This window comes from Lampris incognitus, chromosome 10, assembly GCF_029633865.1.
Source record: "Lampris incognitus isolate fLamInc1 chromosome 10, fLamInc1.hap2, whole genome shotgun sequence".
Classification (NCBI taxonomy): Eukaryota; Metazoa; Chordata; class Actinopteri; order Lampriformes; family Lampridae; genus Lampris; species Lampris incognitus.
Window position 1 is genome coordinate 32,583,338 of NC_079220.1, and position 20,857 is coordinate 32,604,194.

Consider the following 20,857-nt stretch of genomic DNA (forward strand, 5'->3'; position numbering starts at 1 on the left):
ATGGTAACACAGTGGACAGTATGGTAGCATACTTCAAATAAATGGTTCTCTTTATTCATCATTTGACTTCCAGAACTAAGAATGCAAAATTCATACCATTTGTGGCTTTTAAATGCATCTAAAAAAAAGAGAAATCGATAAAAGAAAAAAAAAGAACAAAACTATTTCACATCCATGACTGTTATTTTCCAAATCATTGGTTTCAAATGGGAAGAGAAAAAAAAGTTTCTATCTCTTAGGGAATCCGCATGTTTAAGGACTCACCCACCTGTGCACTGGGCGTATGGTATGTGCTGTCACCACTTGACCGTGCAAACCCCCCCACCCCCATACGAACACATAAACATCTCAGACAGGATGTACAAAAGCTTGTGTTTAGCATTAAACAGTGCAGGGCCTTAACATAAACAGAAAAGGCTCCTCCCTACCCCAACCCACCCCACCCCTCTCCACCCTCCCCAGTGCCCAGGTGTGCATTTACATCACTGAGGGGTTTCAACTCAGTAAATTGATAAAGTGATAGGATAAACAGAGTAGAAGTACAGGAGAGAAAAATAATAAAACATACACACAAACTAAATACAACAAACCCCTCTCTCATTCGCTCTCTCACATGGGCACACATATACACGCAAACAGCCAAAAAGTTAAAAAATATTTTGGAGGGAAAAAAAAAAAAAGAAACAAGACTGAACCCTGGATACGGTTTACTTCATTGCCGTTTGGTGTCAGAGGGAGAGACAAGTCGGGAGGTAGAGGAAGAACGTTGGGGCAATGGAGGGGTTGGTCGGTTCTGGGGAGGGGATCCGGTGGGTGCTATTTCTTGGCCTTTGCAGCCTTGGCTGAATTTCGCGGTGGAGTGACTGGTCTCCCCGATCCCATTGCCCCACCACCACCATAAGAATACAACTTCTTATCTGCTGGTTTAAGAATCTGGAAGAGAAACAGAGAAGAGGAACGCTTTGACAGGGCAACACACAGGCACACGGACGCAACACTGGCGTGCATTATAGGCAGGAGACTGGGACAAAACTGGAAAAAGATTCAGTGATTTCAGAGTGAAAAACCATCCAATGGGACTTACCTGGAAGGAGCACATGAGTGTCTCATCCACACTCATCATGGCACCGGCATTGTCGAACTCTCCACAGTAGTTGGGAGCTGAGAAAAGAGTAACAAGTTGCCTCTTTGCGAAGAACTCGTAGCCGTCTTCTACCACCTTAAATGAGATTAAAGAGCCGTCAAAATGACATGTAACAAAGCAGGATAAAAAAAAAAAGAACAAAGAGCATAAACTAGGTTCCTCTTTGTTGGTACAGTGATTCATCACTGCATAGCACACAGTTATTACATCTTAGTTCACGTCTTGGCACCTGTGACTTTCACTGACAAAAACTATTTAAGGCTAGAAATGACACAAAAGCCAATGCCAGTAAAGGGACATCATCATTCTCTTCCATCATCCTTCACCAGTGGCTAAGCATGAAAGCATGTGATGTTTGATATGTTAATGATATCACCAATAATCTCGTCTGCCAACTGGACGGATGTATGGGTGGATGAATGAAAACAATATATACTTCGCACTTAATCACTTAATAGTCAATCCATTACTGGTAATCATAAATGATTAACAAATATATATCTACATCTATATATATCTCTCAAGAGGAGCAATATTAACCCCCAGTGATCACCTCACACAAAAGCCTTTCAATCAGAGACCCTTTAGGCTTCCAGCCTTATAGTACGTCTAATCGACATTTACCTGATGTGCCCTGCATATAAGGTCCATGTCATGCTTGTGCAAAAATTTGGCCACCACATCCGCCCCGAATGTAAAAGAAACACCACGGTCATTCTCTCCCCAACCCAAGACATCTTTGTCCGGGTCAGCCCACAGCAGGTCACACAATAAGCCCTGGTCTGGCACATCTGTGGGTCGCATTACTCTGCGAACCTGCTCCATTGACTGGAGATCAGGGGACAGACCTTGATAGAGAACAACCACACATCATAAGAGCAATTTACAGCATGACATAATTAGGGTGTCAGGACATTTAAATCAACCAAAGTACAATGGAAAAAGAAAGCATTGCAGTAAAAACCTACCTCCATGGCAGCAGAAGATCTTTTCATCTACAATGGCAGCCACAGGTAAACAGTTGAAGCAGTCTGTGAAGGTCTTCCACAGCTTAATGTTATACCGTCGCTTACCTGAGAATGAGAGGGTGGAAAATGAGGAATGCACCTAATAGTTAAAAGTATGGCTTTGCTTTTGTGTGTAACACATGCCCATGGTGTTCCTTTGCACTTACACTCATCATAAAAGCCGTATATACGGTTTATGGAGGCGCATTCATGGTTGCCACGCAGCAAAAAGAAGTTCTCTGGATATTTAACCTTGTACGCTAGAAGCAGGCAGATGGTCTCCAAGGACTGCTTCCCTCTGTCAACATAGTCACCTAAGAATAGGTAGTTGCTTTCTGGAGGGAAGCCCCCATACTCAAACAATCGAAGCAGATCATAGTACTGACCATGAACATCACCTACAGGGCGAAGCAAAGAGACAAGTGAAACAATAAATCTTAAAAGCAATGTGGGAAATGGTGGCTATACGATAGAAATTATATATTTTTTAAAAATGCAGTCAGTCTCGTAATTCATAATAGACTTTTAAAGCAATAGCTATCTTCTTATGTTTACAGAGCAAGCAGTTACTGTACCCTCTTGAAACTTCATAAAACATTGTTCTGGAGCACTGTGGCTGTTCATTGGCCCCCTTGAATTAGGACTCACCACAGATCTTGAGGGGAGCCTCCAGTTCAAGCAGAATTGGCTGGCTGAGGAAAATTTCACGAGACTTGAGGCAAAGGCCACGGATCTCGTTCTCTGTAAGCTGGACGTTCTTCCCTGGCCGAGAGCCCTTCACTGAGGAGGAGATACAGACCAGGGATTAGAAATGAAGGAAACATACTCAACAGGTATAAGCCACTTGTCTGCGGGAGAACACAAGCAGACATGCTCTGACTTCAAGTCACAGCTGCAGGATGTGTCAGACATGAAGGACAATAATCAAAAGGCTGATACCAAAATTTGAGCACTTCCCTACCAAGCTGGGATGGTAACACTAGCCAGGTGGCTGAACATTCAGTCCGCAAGCTATTACGACAGGAAACCAATCATCTGCTGAAGGGCCATTACTATTTTTAAAACTGTGGGCTAGTTAAGTTCAAAATCTGTCTTGGTAGAAACAAAAAAACAAGTTTCCTTTTCTCAACAAACTTCAGCCACAGCACAATTTTGAGCAACAGACACCAGAAAGTGAGCTAGCGGGCCTAAGCTGAGGACATCATTGTGGAACAATACTGACTAAGGGCTGATGGAAGGGTAGCTTGCAGCAAATGCTGTTCTGTGTGCTTAAATAGCTGAACAAAGCCAGGCTGTGATAAACATATGAACTACACCAACTCGTGCTGCTAGTTGCTGACGTAACCATAGCTATGATGGTTACACATTCACATGTGAGAAGGGAAAGAAGGCTGTGATACCATTTTATAATAAAAAGACAAAAAATAAATGAAAATGACTGTTAAATGCAGAATTAATTAGAATAGTGCACCCAGCACAGTACAGATCTCCGCCAGCCATATCTCCCTTTCTCTGGTGCTCAGGCTTGGCGACAAAACAACCCCTTGCTTTGCCTACTGGGAGAACGGAAAATACAGAGGCATTGCCTGTGTATCTCCCCTTCTCCGGTGCTTGGACTGAAGATGAAAAAACCAGCTGAGGAGTTAGCCCTCAATTGTGATGTAAAACTGGTTTTTCAAAAGTTCTGAATCACTGCAACCATGAGAGGTCCTTGATCATACAGTCATAACTGCACAAAAATCATTAGGCTGACAGGCCAGGTAGTATGGAGATTAACAGCGGACAATCTCCCTCTCTCTCTCTCTCTCTCTCTCACGCACACACACACAGAGAAAAAACAGTGTTTTTCCTGCCATTATAAGACTTTTGCACAGCGCCCAAATCGATTGGACAGGAACTATGGAAAAAAAAAGTTTGAATGGAAAACATGAGGAAAAAAAAGTTTTTAATATGCAGCACTTAAGATAAAAATTCTACCTAACGAAAATGTTTTGTCTGTCAGTCTGTGGATGTGCAGCCTCCTAGGTGGACCCTCGCATGCATGCGACATAGTATAATATGAACTTGCACTTTCCAAAAAGAAGGTTTGCTATGCGACCATTTTAGTCTAACCCTAACCCTTCCTTTATTTTCATAATATAATAAAGATGAGTAAACCATGTATGACTGCAACCTAGAGGAAGTTGTTCCTTTATAACCTTAGCATTTTTTGGATTATCAAAATTCTTTTAATAACCTTTGATCATGTTGCTGCCCAATCTGAGTCAACTATAGATGTGAGGTTGCGCATGCGCGAGCGCGAACAGTTTGCCCAGCTTTATTGTATTATGAAAATAAAGACAGAGGTTATTATTTCTGTTCCAGTGTTCCTCCAGTTCTCCTGTGCTGAGATTAGTAGTGAATGATTTGCTGACTTACAAAATACGGTAGACTTTTCGTTAATTTCAAGATTCATAGGTCCGATCCCAATGTCCTCCCCAAGTCCTAAGCCCTGAACCCTCGCGGCACTTAATTGACATCGACCAGTAAGTGCTTGAATGTGAGAGGCTGCAAGGGCTCTAAATGGTAAATAAATAGGAATGGGGCAGCACTTTGCAACATCAGGAATCAAGAACATTTGTCATTTCATTCCCTGCACCTGCGCACGAGATGAAACGAAATAGTGTTTCCCCCAGCCCACAGCAGTGCAACACAAAGACAAAAACACATATCCAAACTACAAGAACACATATATACAAACTACAAAAACACATATAGCCAACATATGCAAAAAAAAAAAAAATCGCTGTCCAAGACGGCAAACGCCAGGATGACTGTTGGAACTGCCGGTTTACATGGGCTAGCAGTTAGGAATCAGGAACCAGGAACACTTTGTCATTTCATTTCATGTACTTCCCTATATGAAATGAAATGAAATGCCGTTTGCCCCAGCCCACAGCAGTAGCACAACAAAAAGAGAAAAACACATCAAAAAACTACAAGAACACACATATCCAAACTAACACATACTAAACCAAAAAAAAAAAAAAGAAAAAAAATCATTGTCCAAGGGAACAAACGCCAGCCAGAATGACAGTCAGAACCGCCGGTCTGCATGGGCTAGCAGTTAACTTAGCCCGCCCCGCTTCCTGTCAGACTGCCTTCAATATTTCCCCCTCGGGCACAGCTCAAAACAGGGGCCATGGGCCGTGGGCCCACTGGACGAAGCAGATCAAGCTCTCCCAGCCGATCCAGCGCCAGCTCTCCCAGCTAGACACCTTCGACACACCTCCCTGCACTCCACATGACGACACCAAAAACTCAGCCAACGCTAGGCAAGGCCGCAGCCAGACCACTCTTGATGTCATCGGAACTGCCGGTCTGCATGGGCTAGCAGCTAGCTCAGCCCAACCCGCCTCCGCGTCCCGCCAGACCGCCCTCGGTGTTTCCTCCTTGGGCACAGCTCCAGTCAGGGCCATGGTCGCTGGGCCCACAGGATGCAGCACACCAAATTCTCCCAGCCAATCCAGCACTAGCTCTCCCAGCCATCAAACGAAGACACAAATTTAGACGCAGATGTGGACCAAGACACTGCACGGATGGTACTGGGTGAGGCTGCCGCAAACCCAAGTTCGTGGCGCCATCCTCCCACCCCGGAAGCGGAAGATATATCACGTTATATATCATATCATGTTACCTTGATGACGCCAAAGCGTGTTTCATATTGTGGGTTTGGGACTTTTTAATTTTACGTTTTTTACTTTCTTCACGGCCAAGGCACTTAAGGGCCTGATTTGGCCTGATTTGAACGTCTTCCAGGCTACTGCCTTACAGAATGGAAGAGAGATAATTGTCAAATAGAATAGAATACACTTTATTTGTCATTTGTACATACATACAATGAAATTCACTCTCTATGTTTAACCCATCCTAGCTGTGTAGCTAGGAGCAGTGGGCAGCCGCTGTGCAGCGCCCAGGGAATGGTTTACCCTTTCTGGGTGCTGACAGCTAGGTAGACTGTGCCCAGAGATTTGAATTCAGAATTACCTTCTCCTAGCCTTTGCCTAAACAGGCATCAACCCACAAGGAGTTCCCTTCTCCGTCCCAATGTGTTGGCTGGACTGGGAACCATGAGAAGTACCATACAGGCATGCAGGAGGACCAGATTTATCAGTAGGGACATCGTCTTTAGCCAAAGGGCCCTTGCTGAGGTAAGGTGCTACCCCACTACAGCCTGCGGTTGCAGTTTAGCGTCTTACCCAGGACGTAAACAAAAACAGCTTAATAGCTGTTTAAGGGCTGTTTAAGCTGTTTTGACAAAAACAAGTAAATAATCAATTTACTTGTTTTTGTCAAAACAGCTTAATAGAGCAACAATTAAAAAAAACATGGTTGATGAATAAACTAGGTGTGCAAATTAGCATATGCTTGCATTCCGCTGATTTCATGTGTTTTTTCACGTACCATCTTAAATCCTTGTTATTGTAGTGTTTCTTTGTAAATTTAGGCATACTAGTGCACCTTTGTGTCCTTCCATGCTTGTTTGTTGACTTTTTTTTTAAACGCTTCCGGACTTCCTCTGGTAACCCTGTTTTTAATGTCACAACACCATGAACGCTGGGTAATTCTCTCAGGCAAAGTGTGCAGAAATGCAGACTTATTGAAAGTGTGCATAGAGGGCTCAAAATGTCTGCGAGAGAGCCCTCATGCGCTTGACGATTTGACAGTGGGATAGCCCAAAGCTCTTACGGACTTAGCGGGGATGTACCTCAAAGTCCGTTGAGTCCATGAGTGTGGACATTGGGATTGGGCCATACACTGTCGCTGCCGGATCGGAGTCAACCGTGCACATGCTGAACTCACATCTACAGTTGACTCAGATTGGGCAGCAACAGGGAGCAGCATTGGTCGAGCGAGCTAGAGAGTGAATGAAGAGAGGGAGTGGAGGTAGCGAGAACAAATGTTTTTCAAAGTTTTTGAATCACCACAACCACGAGAGGTTCTTGATCATTCAGTCATAACTGTGCACAGAAATTATTTGGCTGTGGATCCAGTAGTATGAGAGATTAGCGGCGGACACACACACGCACGCGCACACACAGGCTACCACCTGGCGGACATAATAATGAGTGGTTATCGGCAGTTGTAGGGCGATTCAGCTAGTTTGTCGTGTCCCCCTTGCTTAGGTAATATTAAATCATCCATACACAAATGTTGTCAGGGATTCTGTTTGTCAGAAAATTAAAATGATACTTTTGCAGAAAATGAACAGCAATGGAGAGACACTGACTCGGACATTAAATTATATAATTATGAATTCTCTGTGCTGAACTGGTGGTAGATGATAACTAACAGTCTGACAAAAACTAAAGTTGGCCATCCTCAGCCAATTCTACCCAGACACTTTACATTTAAAGGACTGTGTACGCTTGTATGTGCTGTAAAGGTCCTGACCAGCAAAATTAGAAGAAGTAGCAGGTACACGACAGTACCGCCACAAGAATTTTGCTCCTCTAATAATTTAAAACCCATGACTGAATGATCTAAACAATGGATTTTGAAAAGCATTAAAAAAAAAAAAGATTCCCTTGTCCATTCTGAAACCACTTCTCCCCTCACTCAAATCAGAAACAGCAGTTATTGAATGTGCAATACATTAAACTATAAATTTAAATTCATATGGCATAGGTCAGGAATCAAGGTCTCAGATGTCGACTGGGAGAACCCAGTCATAAAATAATCACAAGTGCAGCTCCGTTACAGGGATGATCTACTCAAACAAAAACTCATTCACAAGTAAGTCTATTTTAGGGAGGACTAAACTGACTAAATGCCTACCAGGAAAAAAATAATCTAAAAGAGAGAAACCATTTCACCAAATATTTTGGGTTTGTCAAATAAGGCCAGTGGGGTTTCCATTTTATCTCCACTGTCAAACTGAGTAACGGCTGGTATGAGTTACAACAAAACTTTTGTTTAAATTGGTCCCCCACAAATAATCATGCAAGTATCACCATCTTTAGTACAGTAGCTTTTTTTTTTACCCTTGCTAGAGCAAGTCATGTCAGTTTTTTTCCTTCAGATGTCTTTATTATTCTTGTAGTCCTTTTAGGGAATCACAAAGCTCATCTTCAGCTGTTGTTGAGCTATTGTTGGAAATGTTTCAATAGTAAAACCACTTCAGATATTTCAAGTTCAATCTCAGCTCTGCAACTGCAGCTTTTCAACAGCTTTCTTTGGTAAATAAAAGCAGCTTATGTAGTAAATGATTTTTTATGTTATATTTGGGCATTACATCTGCTCTGGTACAAAGTTAATTTCCTCAGTATAGCATCAGCAAAGACCCGGAGAAAATTTGACTTATTGTAAGAGTCCAACACTCTGAAGCTAGGATAGCTTGTTGAAATCAATGCCAGAAATGTGGCACAATACCAATAGCTACTGCTTTTTGATGCCAAGCATGGTCATTCTTTGATAATATTAACCTGATATTCTCACAGATGACTGATTATGTTTTGCTATACATGATCAGTCAAAGGAGGTTGGTGAGTGAGTCTGTGCATTAATGTTGCGGAAGGCCTGATTCTTACAGCGTTTTTACTTGGGCTCTTAATAATTTTAGGCATGCATGTTGGAGATAGAATCGCCTCAAACCACGCAAATCACATTTATTCCCTGGCTGGGAGCAAGCTGAGCTTGCTGTAATAAACACGTGGGTGGGCATGACTGAACAGTTGTCAGATGTTCAACAGTTAATAAACAGTCAAATGCTGACGGCTCAAAAACGCTAAATAAGCAACACAAAGCAGGCCTGAAATGTGTGATATAATAACAGGACAATTCCAAGTGCACACTGTGCTGTACTTGGTGGTGGGGCATTTGAGTGGCCTGTGGGGTTGATTTATATAGAAATAATTGACAGAATGTTCAGTAGAACCCCAAACTTTATTGCTGATAGACACCAAAAACTAAGAACGTGGTCCTCAGTGAAAGTGGGTATAAATACCGCAATGCTGCTAGTCACTTTAAACCTGGATTACAGCCGACTAAGCCCTGACAAAGCTTACTCCAAAGTTAGCCACATAGCCAATGGGCAACAGTGAGCTTAGAATAGGCATGTGTATGTGTGGGTTACAGACAAAAGGCTTTCCGCTATGTTGATCGCAGGGGGGGAATGAAAAAATAGGGCCAGCATAATGGTGCAGCCGTTGGGGTGTAGGGAGCACTGAAATCCCCAGCCGTTCACCCCAGACCCCACCCTCCAACTAAATGCTAGTCAGTCTGGGTAGGCTTAAATGATGTCATGCCATCAGACATGCTATTAGCAACACTGACAGACTCCCAGAGTTCATGCCGGACTAACTCCTCATAGCTAATCCAATTGAAACCACTCACTATCCAAACACATTTAAATGGCTTGGTCTTTAAGCACAGTCAGCAGACAGGTAGCTCTTCATTCTATCCACGACAGAGTTTAATGCTGGCATTGGATAAGTTCACAATTTTATCCAGCAGTGGGGTGGTTATAACTATCATTAAATAAATCAACTCTAGACTTGAAAAGATGAGGTAAACAAAACATGAACAATAAGTGATTAGTTGTTCTCACTGGTAAAGCCACAAGTGGAGACAGAAAAAGGTCAGCTGGTTATATAAGAGGATATAAATACTGCCATTATCAGGCTTGTTTGTTTTCTGCGCTTGGCAGACAACCTTATCAAGGCCAAAGTAAAACAGTCCGTGTACAAAACATGGTTTTGCCCAGAGTCAAAGTCAAATCCCCACAAGGCCCTGGTGTCACATACATATTTGCAAATAATCCCAGTCATTTGCTAACAGGGTCCAAAATTAAGTTTTTAGCTTCCTTGCCAAAGTGGTGGGTAGATGAAAAAAAAAAAAAAAGACCTGCCGGATTTTTTACCAGGCAAAACAATTCAACTGCAATACCACTTACATATTATTTTAGATAGTCCAATATGCAATTTTCAATAAATTCCATAAATGCTTCAAATACATTTTTAATACTCTCCAGTTTCCTCCACTTTGCACCAATACAAATTATGTCTGCTTTTCCTTTGCATTTGGCCGACACATTAGCAGAATATGAATCCATTGATCTTGAATGATCTTTCAAAGGACAAAGGAACAACAAGCTATGGTTTCTCTAGAGGACCAAGGTGTTTGCCCTAATTGTGCAATTTAATTTCCTCACTCTAGAAATACATTGATTTTAGATTCACTTGCCCCAAAGAGATTTTTGGATCGAATTTTTCTTATACAGGGTGTGGCATGCAGGACTGTGGAATTTAGGGGTCAAGAGGGAAAAAGTACCCGCATTTGGCCCTTGGCAGGCATTAACCTTGAACCCTACAAAGCGACTACTGCCTATGTATATTCGAAATGTAAATAAGAGAAAGTGTAGGCCAAATTTACCAAAGCGTTATACCCATTAAAGCAACAGTGCACTAAATTTAAATGACTACACAATCAAGACAACTAAATCTAACCTCAATTTAGGAATGATCATTCAGAAACTTGTGTCATTCAGGAATAACTTTGTAAGTAAAAATATTATAAATCAAAACTTTACAGAATCGGTTAATCCAAAAGTGCACAAAACCCATTATTTCTGCTCCAGTCAAATACAGACAAACATAAATAATTATGCCCTTGCTAACAAGCTCATAAGGAAACACAAATAGTGAAGCTGTTATGATACCAGTGCGCTGTATAACTGCTTCATAGGAAAAGTAGGTAATAGAGGGAATCTATTCTGCAGCAGGTCACAACCTCATTCCCTGTGCTCTTTACTGTACAGTGGAGTCAAGTGGGCATTTATACTTGGGAGTAATATCCTCATGGCTCCTGTTACACAATCATTATCATCATGTGGATCTGAAGATAGAGTTGCCTTGTATTCCCCTCATACATACAACTGCAAGCAAGACAAATCTATGTTTTTGTGTACAGAGGGCATTCAGACATTGTATTCCCTAACTAATAAGAACACTCCAGCTAGGATTTGTAGAGTCAGTCACAAATCTTTCAATCAGTTTTGAGTAGGTTTCACAAGTTTCTTTCTCACAATTTTTTTTTTTGCAGATTTGTTTACCACATGAATTCATAAAGGGGAATGTTTTTTTTCCCATGTCTTGTAGTTGAAATGTCAAAATAACTTATGGTAACTAATGCAATACAATTCGACACTGTGTGGTGAGCAACATGATGTAAGAATTTCACATTTAGCCTCATGAAACTGGGCTGGAGCACCAGATTAAGACAAAAACAAAACAAACATTAAGAATAAATACATGCCAATCAAACCATCCTTCAAGAATTCTATATAAGAAATGTTTTCGCTGCAAACTGGCCAAATCCTGGAAAAATTTGCACCCAGGGCAACTAAACCAGCAATAGAAGTAAAGTGACTGTCCTCCACTCGTGTAACTGAGAAGAATCATTTGAAAAGGCAACAAAGGGACCTAAAACTCTTATGAATGAAGAGGATACACTCCTGTAAGCTGCATGTATCAGTGCGTGCAAATATTTGTTTTACATAAGGCCATCAATTCCACATTGCACAAAGTATGCAATCAAGGTCATGCTCAATGATTACCTCAGTCTCATAATTTACATACTTAACAAAACTGATATGATCCATGTTGATAAGGTACAGTACACATATTAGTCCGATATAAGAGCACCAGCCCAGTCTCATCTCGAAAGCACAAAACTAGAAACTTCAAAATGTCTTCACATTTACAACACCAATAGGTATTGCAATACTAACAGGCTGACACCATATAACAATGGTTTTGCATATATAGCGCAATCACATTATCGCTTGCTTCACGAAAGCATAAATGACCAATAAGACGTTATAACTAAGTTTTCTAATCCAACATCTGATAACACTAAACAAAATGCAAAGGTTTGTGTTTATCTAGCGACATTATTAAATTCAAATCCCAACACCAGTGCTATGATCGCCCAGAGTGTAAGAGCACACCGAGTTTCGTCAACGCTACCTCCGTGAACCCCAGCTAACATTAGCCGACCAATATATTGCTAAAAGAAATGCACATTTAAATAATGTGAGTCAATAATGCACAAAATAGATTAGCTGCATGACTGTACTCGGACTGTGAGATGCGGGCCCTCCTCACCTTCTAAGAGACGCTGAATTATGGAGTCGATGTTTAATTTGTCCGGCTCCGCCATTTTCTTTATTTTTGACGTTCTCTGGGAACCAGGACCTTGGTTTTGTGATGAACCTTCAATTACAAGAAGATGAATGATTATGATCGACGCATCATAACACATAGTACATTTTGTCGCCGGTTAGCTAGGGAGTACCTCTCACAATCAAGCAACGATAGCGGACTAAGACAATCAATGAGCTGACGCGTTAGCTACACTAGCCGTACAACAACAGCACATTCAAACTAACGCCAATGCTAAGCCGTCGTAGCTAGTAACCTAGCCAACGGTAGCTGGCTAATATAACTTATTAACAAATGAATCATTACCCAACCTTGACTTCGACTGAACAATAGTCCTCCCGGGGAATATTCAAACAATAAAATGTATCCTCTGAGCTCAAGTTTGTCCCCTTTTCCCTCGTAGTTCAGCCCCCCTTACTTTCCCCCCACCGCGGAACTTTAACAGGGCCGTAATTTTCACAACCTTGGGAGGAGGTTGATTCAGAGCTGTGCTTTCGATTTCCTCGATTCCGATTGGAGAACAGTCGGATTTACAACTCGCGTCGTCGCATTTGATTGGATAAACACCGACTCGGTCTTTAATTTTTTGCTCCACCCCCAGCCGTTCACGGTGACATCAATGAGGACGTAAAAGAGATCTCAAAGAGTGCCACCAAGCGTTACTGTAAAATCTCTTATGTGAAGTCTAAATTCATTTATAACTTTGGAAGGGAACGGGCTTGGCAAAATCAGCGATGAGAGAAAACCCTGCTCAGACTGACTCTTGTCTGCAACTTTGAAGAGACATGAGAGGTGTGTTTCAAGATGCAAACTGATTGGGGCAGGAGAATAACTTAGTTGTTAGCACCGATGCCTCAAGAGGTTCCTCGGTTTTAGCGAAGCCATATCTGGAGTTTGCACCCCATATTCAGGTTATTCTGGTTTCTCCCCAACCACACGCAAGTTGGTGAAGTGGACAATATAAATTGTGCTTAGGTACCAATTGAGTACTGTGATAGACCGGTGACGTACCTGTCCAAAGTGTCTGATAAGAAAGACTCAACAATTCTGAACTGCATTTTATTGGCCTACTGAATAACTAAGTACAAATTGTTGTCAAAGAAACCTTTGGCAAATGTGCAATTCATTGTTAAGTTTTCCCATGTTACTAGTCAAATACATCCACACGTGGTAATCAACAGGGTGGACGCCAAAACTGTCATATTCTGAAAGAATTTGCGCTAAACTACTGTATCACGTGTCACCATCTACTGCACTGAAGTCACTAGATAAGGCAAACACTTCTTAATTATGTGTGCATTCCCTTATTTTTTCTCACTTTTGAATTGAGCAACAAAACACACAAAAAGTGAACGTAGAGCTTGGTGTGGATAAAAGCTTTCGTACTTGTACTATGAGCAAAAACTACAACTCACTTCAATGAATCTAAAATAAATGTCTATCTCAAACAGACCATCAGGCCTATAATAAAACAATGGTCACACGTTTCAAAATTTTAGTTGATGATAATAAAATGTAATCAAACGTTAAGTTATAAAACCAACACTTAAAAATTGATGTCACCTCATGCTTTAGCAAATGGACCACTACACTTCTTTGAACTCTCTTGAATAGTGTCAAAGAAAGTGTGGGGACTAATACGGAAAACATTCTTGTTTTTTTTTTTTTTTTTTTTTTTTTTTTTTGTCATTCATTCACAGTGCTTCCATTTGTTTACTGGGTTTTCAAAGTTAACCAGCAATCTTAGATTCCAACCAACAACCTCAAAACCCACACACTACCCACTGACTTCTAGACAATTTATAATTAAATACAGTGCCAAGAAATAGTCGTAAATTAAAGATACATAAAAATGGACAATCAACAAAAATACCCTTTTTTGTGTGAAGCTGAAATCAAAGAATCCAGTGATAAGAGAATTTTGATTCTATACTTAGCAATGTTCACACTCTAAACAAAAACTCCCCAGACTGTAAAAACTATACCTTCAACATTTAGAAACAAAATGTTGCACTGTTTACTGCTGAGCAGTTCCTTACTGTTGTAACCTCCATGTAGAATTTGCATTTACCAGTGGCGTGGCATAGAGAAATATGAGGAAGCAAAGTGAGACAAGACCCCTAAGACCTGTAACATCCGGTTCCAAGCAGGCGGGGTTTTTTTTGTCTGTTGCTCTGCTTGCTTTTAACTTTAATAACTAATAACTTTTAACAACTCATTGGTGTAATGGTATGCTTGATTGCAACAGTGTGGGTGATTTAAAACAGAGTGGTATAGCCGTAAAGGGGGTTGGACGTGGGCAGAACTACAACTGTGCTAAGTGAATGTAGTGCTTGAGTTACGTACGCTAAGTACAGGTTAACAAAATGAATATCCTAAGATGGACATTGGATTATTTTAACAATAAACACCAAAACGGTTTATTACATGGTGTCAGAAGTGGCAGAAAGAAGATGGTGTGGAACTTGCAAGAAAGAAGAAATGGATAATTTCTCTCATTGACTACACAAACGTGTGTCTCTCCAAAATCTACAGCCCCAGCAACATGGCGCTGCCCCAACCAATCATCATCGTAGCTCACCCTGTTAACCCGGAAACACTTTCATAAAGCAACCAGAATCGATTATTGGGAATTATGTCCACAGAGTCAGCTACATACGTCCCCCAGAATTCAACATAAGTCAGCGTGAAGGGGGGCAGATGGTCCGGCTGCAACGGCTTCGCCGAACAGGTGTACAGGCCGGGGTGCCCAGCGGAGGGGCCTGAGGGACTCTGCGGCAGGGTCTGGGCAGAAGAACCTTAGGTGGCTTGTTGGGGGGTGGGGGCAGGGTAGGAGGGCTTCCCTGCCGTGGGGGCTGGGCAAGACCAACAGATCAGTCCAAGTCCAGGTGAGCTAGTTTGAGGCGATCCAATCAAATGCGCTCTGGCTTGTTGCCGACTTCCATGACATAGTGCTTTTGTCCGATCTCCAGGACGCGGAATGGCCCGTCGTAGGGAGGCTGCAGGGGTCTACGGTGGGTGTTGTGGCAGATGAAAACGTATTCCGCCGACTGCAGACTTATAGGGATGTGAGACTGTGGGAGGCCGTGTTGCGAAGTGGGGACCAGTACAAAAGCTCTGGCGATATCCAGGAGCATGGTCCGTTGAATTGTGTAATACAACATCCATTGCACATTGTCTGTCTTGGGAGAGAGCAGTTTGAGTGGCTGTTGCAGCTAGAAAAGTGCTTTAAAAATGCAACTTGATTGATTGATTGATTGATGGGCTGCAGACCAGGGGACCCTGGTGTTGGGGACAAAATCCCCTGGGGACTGCAGTCGCTGTCCGTAAACCAGTTCAGCAGACGAGGACTGGAGGTCCTTCTTAGGGGTGGTCCTGGGGCCCAGCATGACCCACGGGAGTCTGTCGAACCAGCTGCTATCCTTGAGGCTGGCCTGAATAGCGGCCTTCATAGAGCGATGAAACCGCTTGCACAACCCATTGGCCTGTGGGTGGTACGCAATGGTGCAGTGGAGCTTCACCCCAATGCTCTCTGCAACTGCATTCCAGAGCTCAGATGCAAACTGTGAGCCCCAGTCCAAGGAGAGGCCAGATGATGTGCCGAACCGGGCGACCCAGGTCCCGATGAATGCCCGGGCTATGTCAGTGGACATCGTCGATGACAGCAGGATGGCTTCTGGCCACTGAGTGGTCCTGACCACCATGGTGAGGAGGTAAGTAAAAGTGTGGGAAGGGGGGCAGGGGGCCCACTAGGTCCACAATTACATGGTCAAACCTCCTTTCAGGCAGCGGGAGGTGCACTTTAGAGCACTGACACTCCACGCAGGTGCCAGCCCAGTCTCTCATGTCTTTTTTGAGCCCGTGCCATATGAATTTGGCTGCCGCTAGTCTTTTGAGATGAGCTTTTGCCAGGGTGAGAGAGGCCATGGACAGCGTCAAAAACATGCCGCCTCCAGCGAGTGGGAATGATGGCCGGGGCCGACCCGTGGTGATGTCGCACAGAAGCATGGTGCCAGCGTCGTCGAAAGCCACGTCCTCTAACTGCAGCCCTGTGACAGCCGTCCTGAAAGCCTGCACATCCGGGTCGGCAGCCAAGTCAGCTGCCATGCGGGCATAGTCAAGACCCAAGTGGACGGCCCCTACCATGGCCCTGGAGAGGCAGTCGGTGACAGGATTGGTTTTGCCAGCAACATGCTGTATGTCCGTGGTGAACTCCGAGATGTAAGAGAGCTGTCATTGCTGGCGGGCGAACCACGGCTCAGCTGCCTTGGCCATGGTGAATGTCAGTGGTTTGTGATTCACAAATGCTTTGAACTGGCGGGCCTCCAATAGGGAATGAAAGTGTCGAACGGCAAGGTAGAGAGCAAGGAGCTCCCGATCGAAGGAGCTATATTTCCGTTCGCTGGGGCGTAAGTGTCGACTGAAGAAAGCGAGCAGCTGCCAAGGGTCGTTCACCCACTGCTACCCCGACTGCGTAGTCCGAAGCATCTATCATAATGGCAATCGGAACCTTGGGTGACGGGTGCGTCAGCATTGCTGCAACAGCCAGAGCAGTCTCAGTGTCCACAAACGCCTTGTCCCTCTCCGCAGACCAGTCCACAGTGTGTTTGGTGGCCTTGCCTTTCAGGGCCTCATACAGGGGTCGCATGAGTTGAGCCACTCGGAGGATAAAAGGGTGGTAAAAGTTCACCGTGCCGAGTAACTCCTGTAGGGACTGGACTGTAAGCGGTCGGGGGAAGTTCATGACAGCGTCCACCTTTGACGGGAGGGGTACCGCCCTGTCTTTGGCGATTTGGTGTCCAAGGAAGTCGATGGTTGTTAGCCCAAACTGGCACTTGGCTGGATTGATGATCACCCCGTTCTGGCTGAGCCACTCGAAAAGAGTCCGGAGGTGGGACAGGTGTTCCGCTTTGGAGGTGCTGGCGACGAGGATGTCATCTAGATGGACAAAAACAAAAGGCAGGTCCCGTAGCACCGAATCCATGAGGCGGTGGAATGTCTGCGCAGTGTTCTTGAGGCCGGACGGCATGCGCAGGAACTCGAACAGTGCAAATGGGGTGATCACCACCGTTTTGGGGACATCCAGTGGGTGGACGGGCACCTGATGGTATCCACGAACGAGGGCCACTTTGGAAAAGATGACTTTTCCAGCTAGGTGGGCGGAAAAAATCCTGGCTGTGTGAGACTGGTTAGTGGTCTGGTGTTGTAGTATTGTTGAATCGGCGGTAATCACCGCACAGGCGCCACCCGCCGCCAGGCTTTGGGACGATGTGGAGGGGTGAAGCCCACGGGCTGTTGGAGCAGCGAATGATGCACTGGTGGGCCAGTGGTAGCGATGTGGTTCTCCACTCCATGCCTGGCGGTGGAAGACGAGAAGGTGGGCAGCGTGAGTGTAATGAATGAAAGACGTTATTATTTTGAAGGTCCTATCATGTGTTTAACTTGACCTACTCACGGGTGTACGTGCAGTGCGTGTGACGTATACAGGAAGTTAGACGCGCATGTTATGAAGGTTGTATGATGAACGAAACGCTAGTAAAAGCTACACAGTTAAGAACCTACGAAGTCGGCTCATTCTTGAATTATTCTTATGTCAGTAAGACAAGGCGTCTACGGACATTACATGGTGTCAGAATAGTCTGTGTATCTGAACACGAGCGGTCATGCCGAAGTTTAATCCGCCGAGTGAATTCAAGTTTGACTGCCCCGTTGAATGGCCGGAGTGGAAACAACGGTTTTCGCGCTTCAGGCTCGCGACAAAGCTGGATAAAGACGACGGGGAGATTCAAGTGAGTTCGCTGATTTATGCAATGGGAAGCGAGGCTGAAAAGATATTCAGCTCGTTTGACTTCGCGGCGGAGGGTGATAAAGTGGACTATGATATCGTACTGAAAAAGTTCGACGACTACTTTATTCCCTGCCGTAACATCATACATGAGAGGGCGTGCTTCTATCAACATAGCCAGCAGCCAGGAGAAACAGCGGAGATGTACATCCGGACATTGTATGAGCTGTCTGAACACTGTGAGTTTGGGGACAAGAGGGATGAACATATCAGAGACCGTCTGGTAGTGGGCATAAAAGACAAAGTGCTCTCCCGTCAGTTCCAGCTCACAGCGGACCTTACTCTGGTGAAAGTCATTGAACAAGTGCGCCAGGCGGAGGCAATAACAAAGCAGCTCAGCCTCCAAGCTAACCAACCAGAGGTCCAGCTGGCTAACGTCAATGTTGTCCGACGGCGGGACGGACGCCAAAAGAAAAAGGGCGGACAGCGTCATGGTGGCAGCAGTCCTGCAACCAACAAAGTAGATGAATGCGGGAGGTGCGGCAAGACGCAGCACACCGATGAGCGGAAGTGTCCTGCAATGAACAGTAAGTGCAACAAGCGTCATAAAAAGGGACATTGGGAGCGTGTATGTCACTCTAAAGTGGTGAGAGAAGTCACTGAAGAGGTTAAACAGCTGTACTTTCTGGGAGAAGTTGGCAAAGAGAGCAGTCAGGAAGATTGGACTGTTAGTTTAACAATAAGTGATGTACCAATAACCTTTAAAATTGACACGGGGGCTGACGCTACTGTTATCAACCAAGGGACATTTAAAAAGCTGAAGCCAAACATAAAACTGGGACCTCCTGACACATGCTTCATAAGCCCAGGTGGAAACATCAGCTGCATAGGACAGTTTCAAGCCACAACCAACTACAAGGAGAAACAATACTCCTTTCCAGTGTATGTGATCAAGGGGAGAGGCAGCTGTCTGCTGAGTCGTCCAGAGGCAGTGGAGATGGGTCTAGTGAAGCGGGTGGATGAAGTCAGTGGAGTTTTCGGTTCAAGTGGACTGCTGAAAACAGACCCAGTGAAAATAGCTCTAGTGGAGGGTGCCCAGCCATACGCGGTGCATACAGCCAGACGGATACCGCTGCCACTTGTACCACTGGTTAAGAAAGAACTGCAGCGCATGGAAAATGAGGGCATTATTGAAAAAGTGACTCAGCCCACAGAATGGTGCACCGCTATGGTGCCGGTGCTGAAACCGAACAAGAAAGAGGTTCGCTGCTGCGCTGACCTCAGGAGGCTGAATCGAGCGGTGAAACGTGAGAAATACGTGCTGCCCACTATGGAGGAAATAATGCCAAGGCTCGCAGGGTCAAAGTTCTTCACAACGTTGGATGCAGCAAGTGGGTTTTACCAGATCCCCTTGCATGAAGACAGCAGGGGGCTCACCACTTTCATCACCCCATTTGGAAGGTATGCTTTCAGCCGCCTTCCATTTGGTATAACGAGTGCTCCAGAGATTTTCCAGAGAAAGATGGCGGAAACTCTGACCGGGCTAGAGGGCACAGAGGTGTACATGGATGACATCCTTATACATGGAGAGACTGAGGAAATCCATGACCGGCGCCTAGCAGAGGCGCTGGGGGTCATTGAAACAGCAGGTCTCAAACTGAACCAAGCAAAATGCAAGTTCAAACAGAAACAAGTCCGCTTCCTTGGTCACATCATCGACGAGGCAGGCATCAGACCTGACCCGGACAAAGTGGCCGGAATAGAGAACTTTCCTCAGCCCCAGAACGTGACGGAACTCAAGAGGTTCCTCGGGATGGTGAACTATTTGGCAAAATACGTCCCAGAGCTGTCCACTGTAGGTCAGCCGCTTTATGGACTGCTTAAAGCAACGACAGAGTGGCTGTGGGGACCTGCACAGAACACAGCATTCCAAGACCTTAAAGCAGCACTCGCCACCGCCCCGGTACTCACCTTTTATGATGTCACTAAGACTACGGTGGTGTCAGCAGATGCCAGCAGCTACGGGCTGGGGGGCGTTCTGCTCCAGCAGCACGGGGAACACTGGAAGCCCGTGGCCTACTGCTCCCGACGGCTGAGTGACGCAGAGACAAGGTACGCACAGATCGAGAAAGAGTGCTTAGCCAGCGTCTGGGCATGTGAAAGGTTCGAGAAGTACTTGTTTGGGCTTGACAATTTCAGACTTGTCACCGATCATAAACCACTAGTGCCTCTCATGAACAGCAAAGACTTGGATAATGTGCCCATTAGGTGCCAGAGACTGTTAATGAGGCTGATGCGTTTCAATGCAGTGGCTGAATACGCACCAGGCAAAACGTTAGCTGTGGCTGATGCACTCTCCAGAGGCCCAGAGCAGCGCTACGGAGATGGTGCTTCTCATGATGATGTTGCGGCACACATCGATGCCATCGTGTGCCAGGTGCCTGCCACACCTCAAAGGATGCAGGAGATAAAACAGAGCACGGATGGGGATCTGCAGCTCCAGACAGTGTTGGGCTTCATCAGACATGGCTGGCCTGAGTATGTCGATAAACTGCCGGAGACAGTCAGAGACTTTTATCAGGTGAGAGGGGAGTTATCTGCGGTAGATGGTTTAGTCATCAGAGGCAGTCGTATCGTCATTCCCACAGAGATGAGGGAGGTGATCTTAGACAGAATACACGACGGGCACCAGGGGATAGTTAAGTGCAGAGAGAGAGCT

General features: G+C 44.6%; 1 protein-coding gene across 2 annotated transcripts; it reads right to left on the minus strand.

The window, feature by feature from the left end:
- Window positions 1-460: 460 nt before the first annotated feature.
- On the minus strand, window positions 461-12,803 carry ppp1caa (protein phosphatase 1, catalytic subunit, alpha isozyme a). Of its 2 annotated transcripts, none has more exons than XM_056288711.1 (8): window positions 12,665-12,803; window positions 12,297-12,404; window positions 2,800-2,931; window positions 2,319-2,549; window positions 2,113-2,217; window positions 1,769-1,992; window positions 1,085-1,219; window positions 461-933 (listed from the first exon to the last, which is right to left on the minus strand). In XM_056288711.1, the coding sequence occupies exons 2-8, from the start codon at window positions 12,349-12,351 to the stop codon at window positions 817-819; spliced, it is 999 nt and encodes a 332-aa protein (XP_056144686.1). In that variant the 5' UTR covers window positions 12,352-12,404; window positions 12,665-12,803; the 3' UTR covers window positions 461-816. The 2 variants fall into 2 exon arrangements, with proteins under 2 accessions (XP_056144686.1, XP_056144687.1); XM_056288712.1 differs by having other exon boundaries at window positions 12,660-12,792.
- Window positions 12,804-20,857: the final 8,054 nt, after the last annotated feature.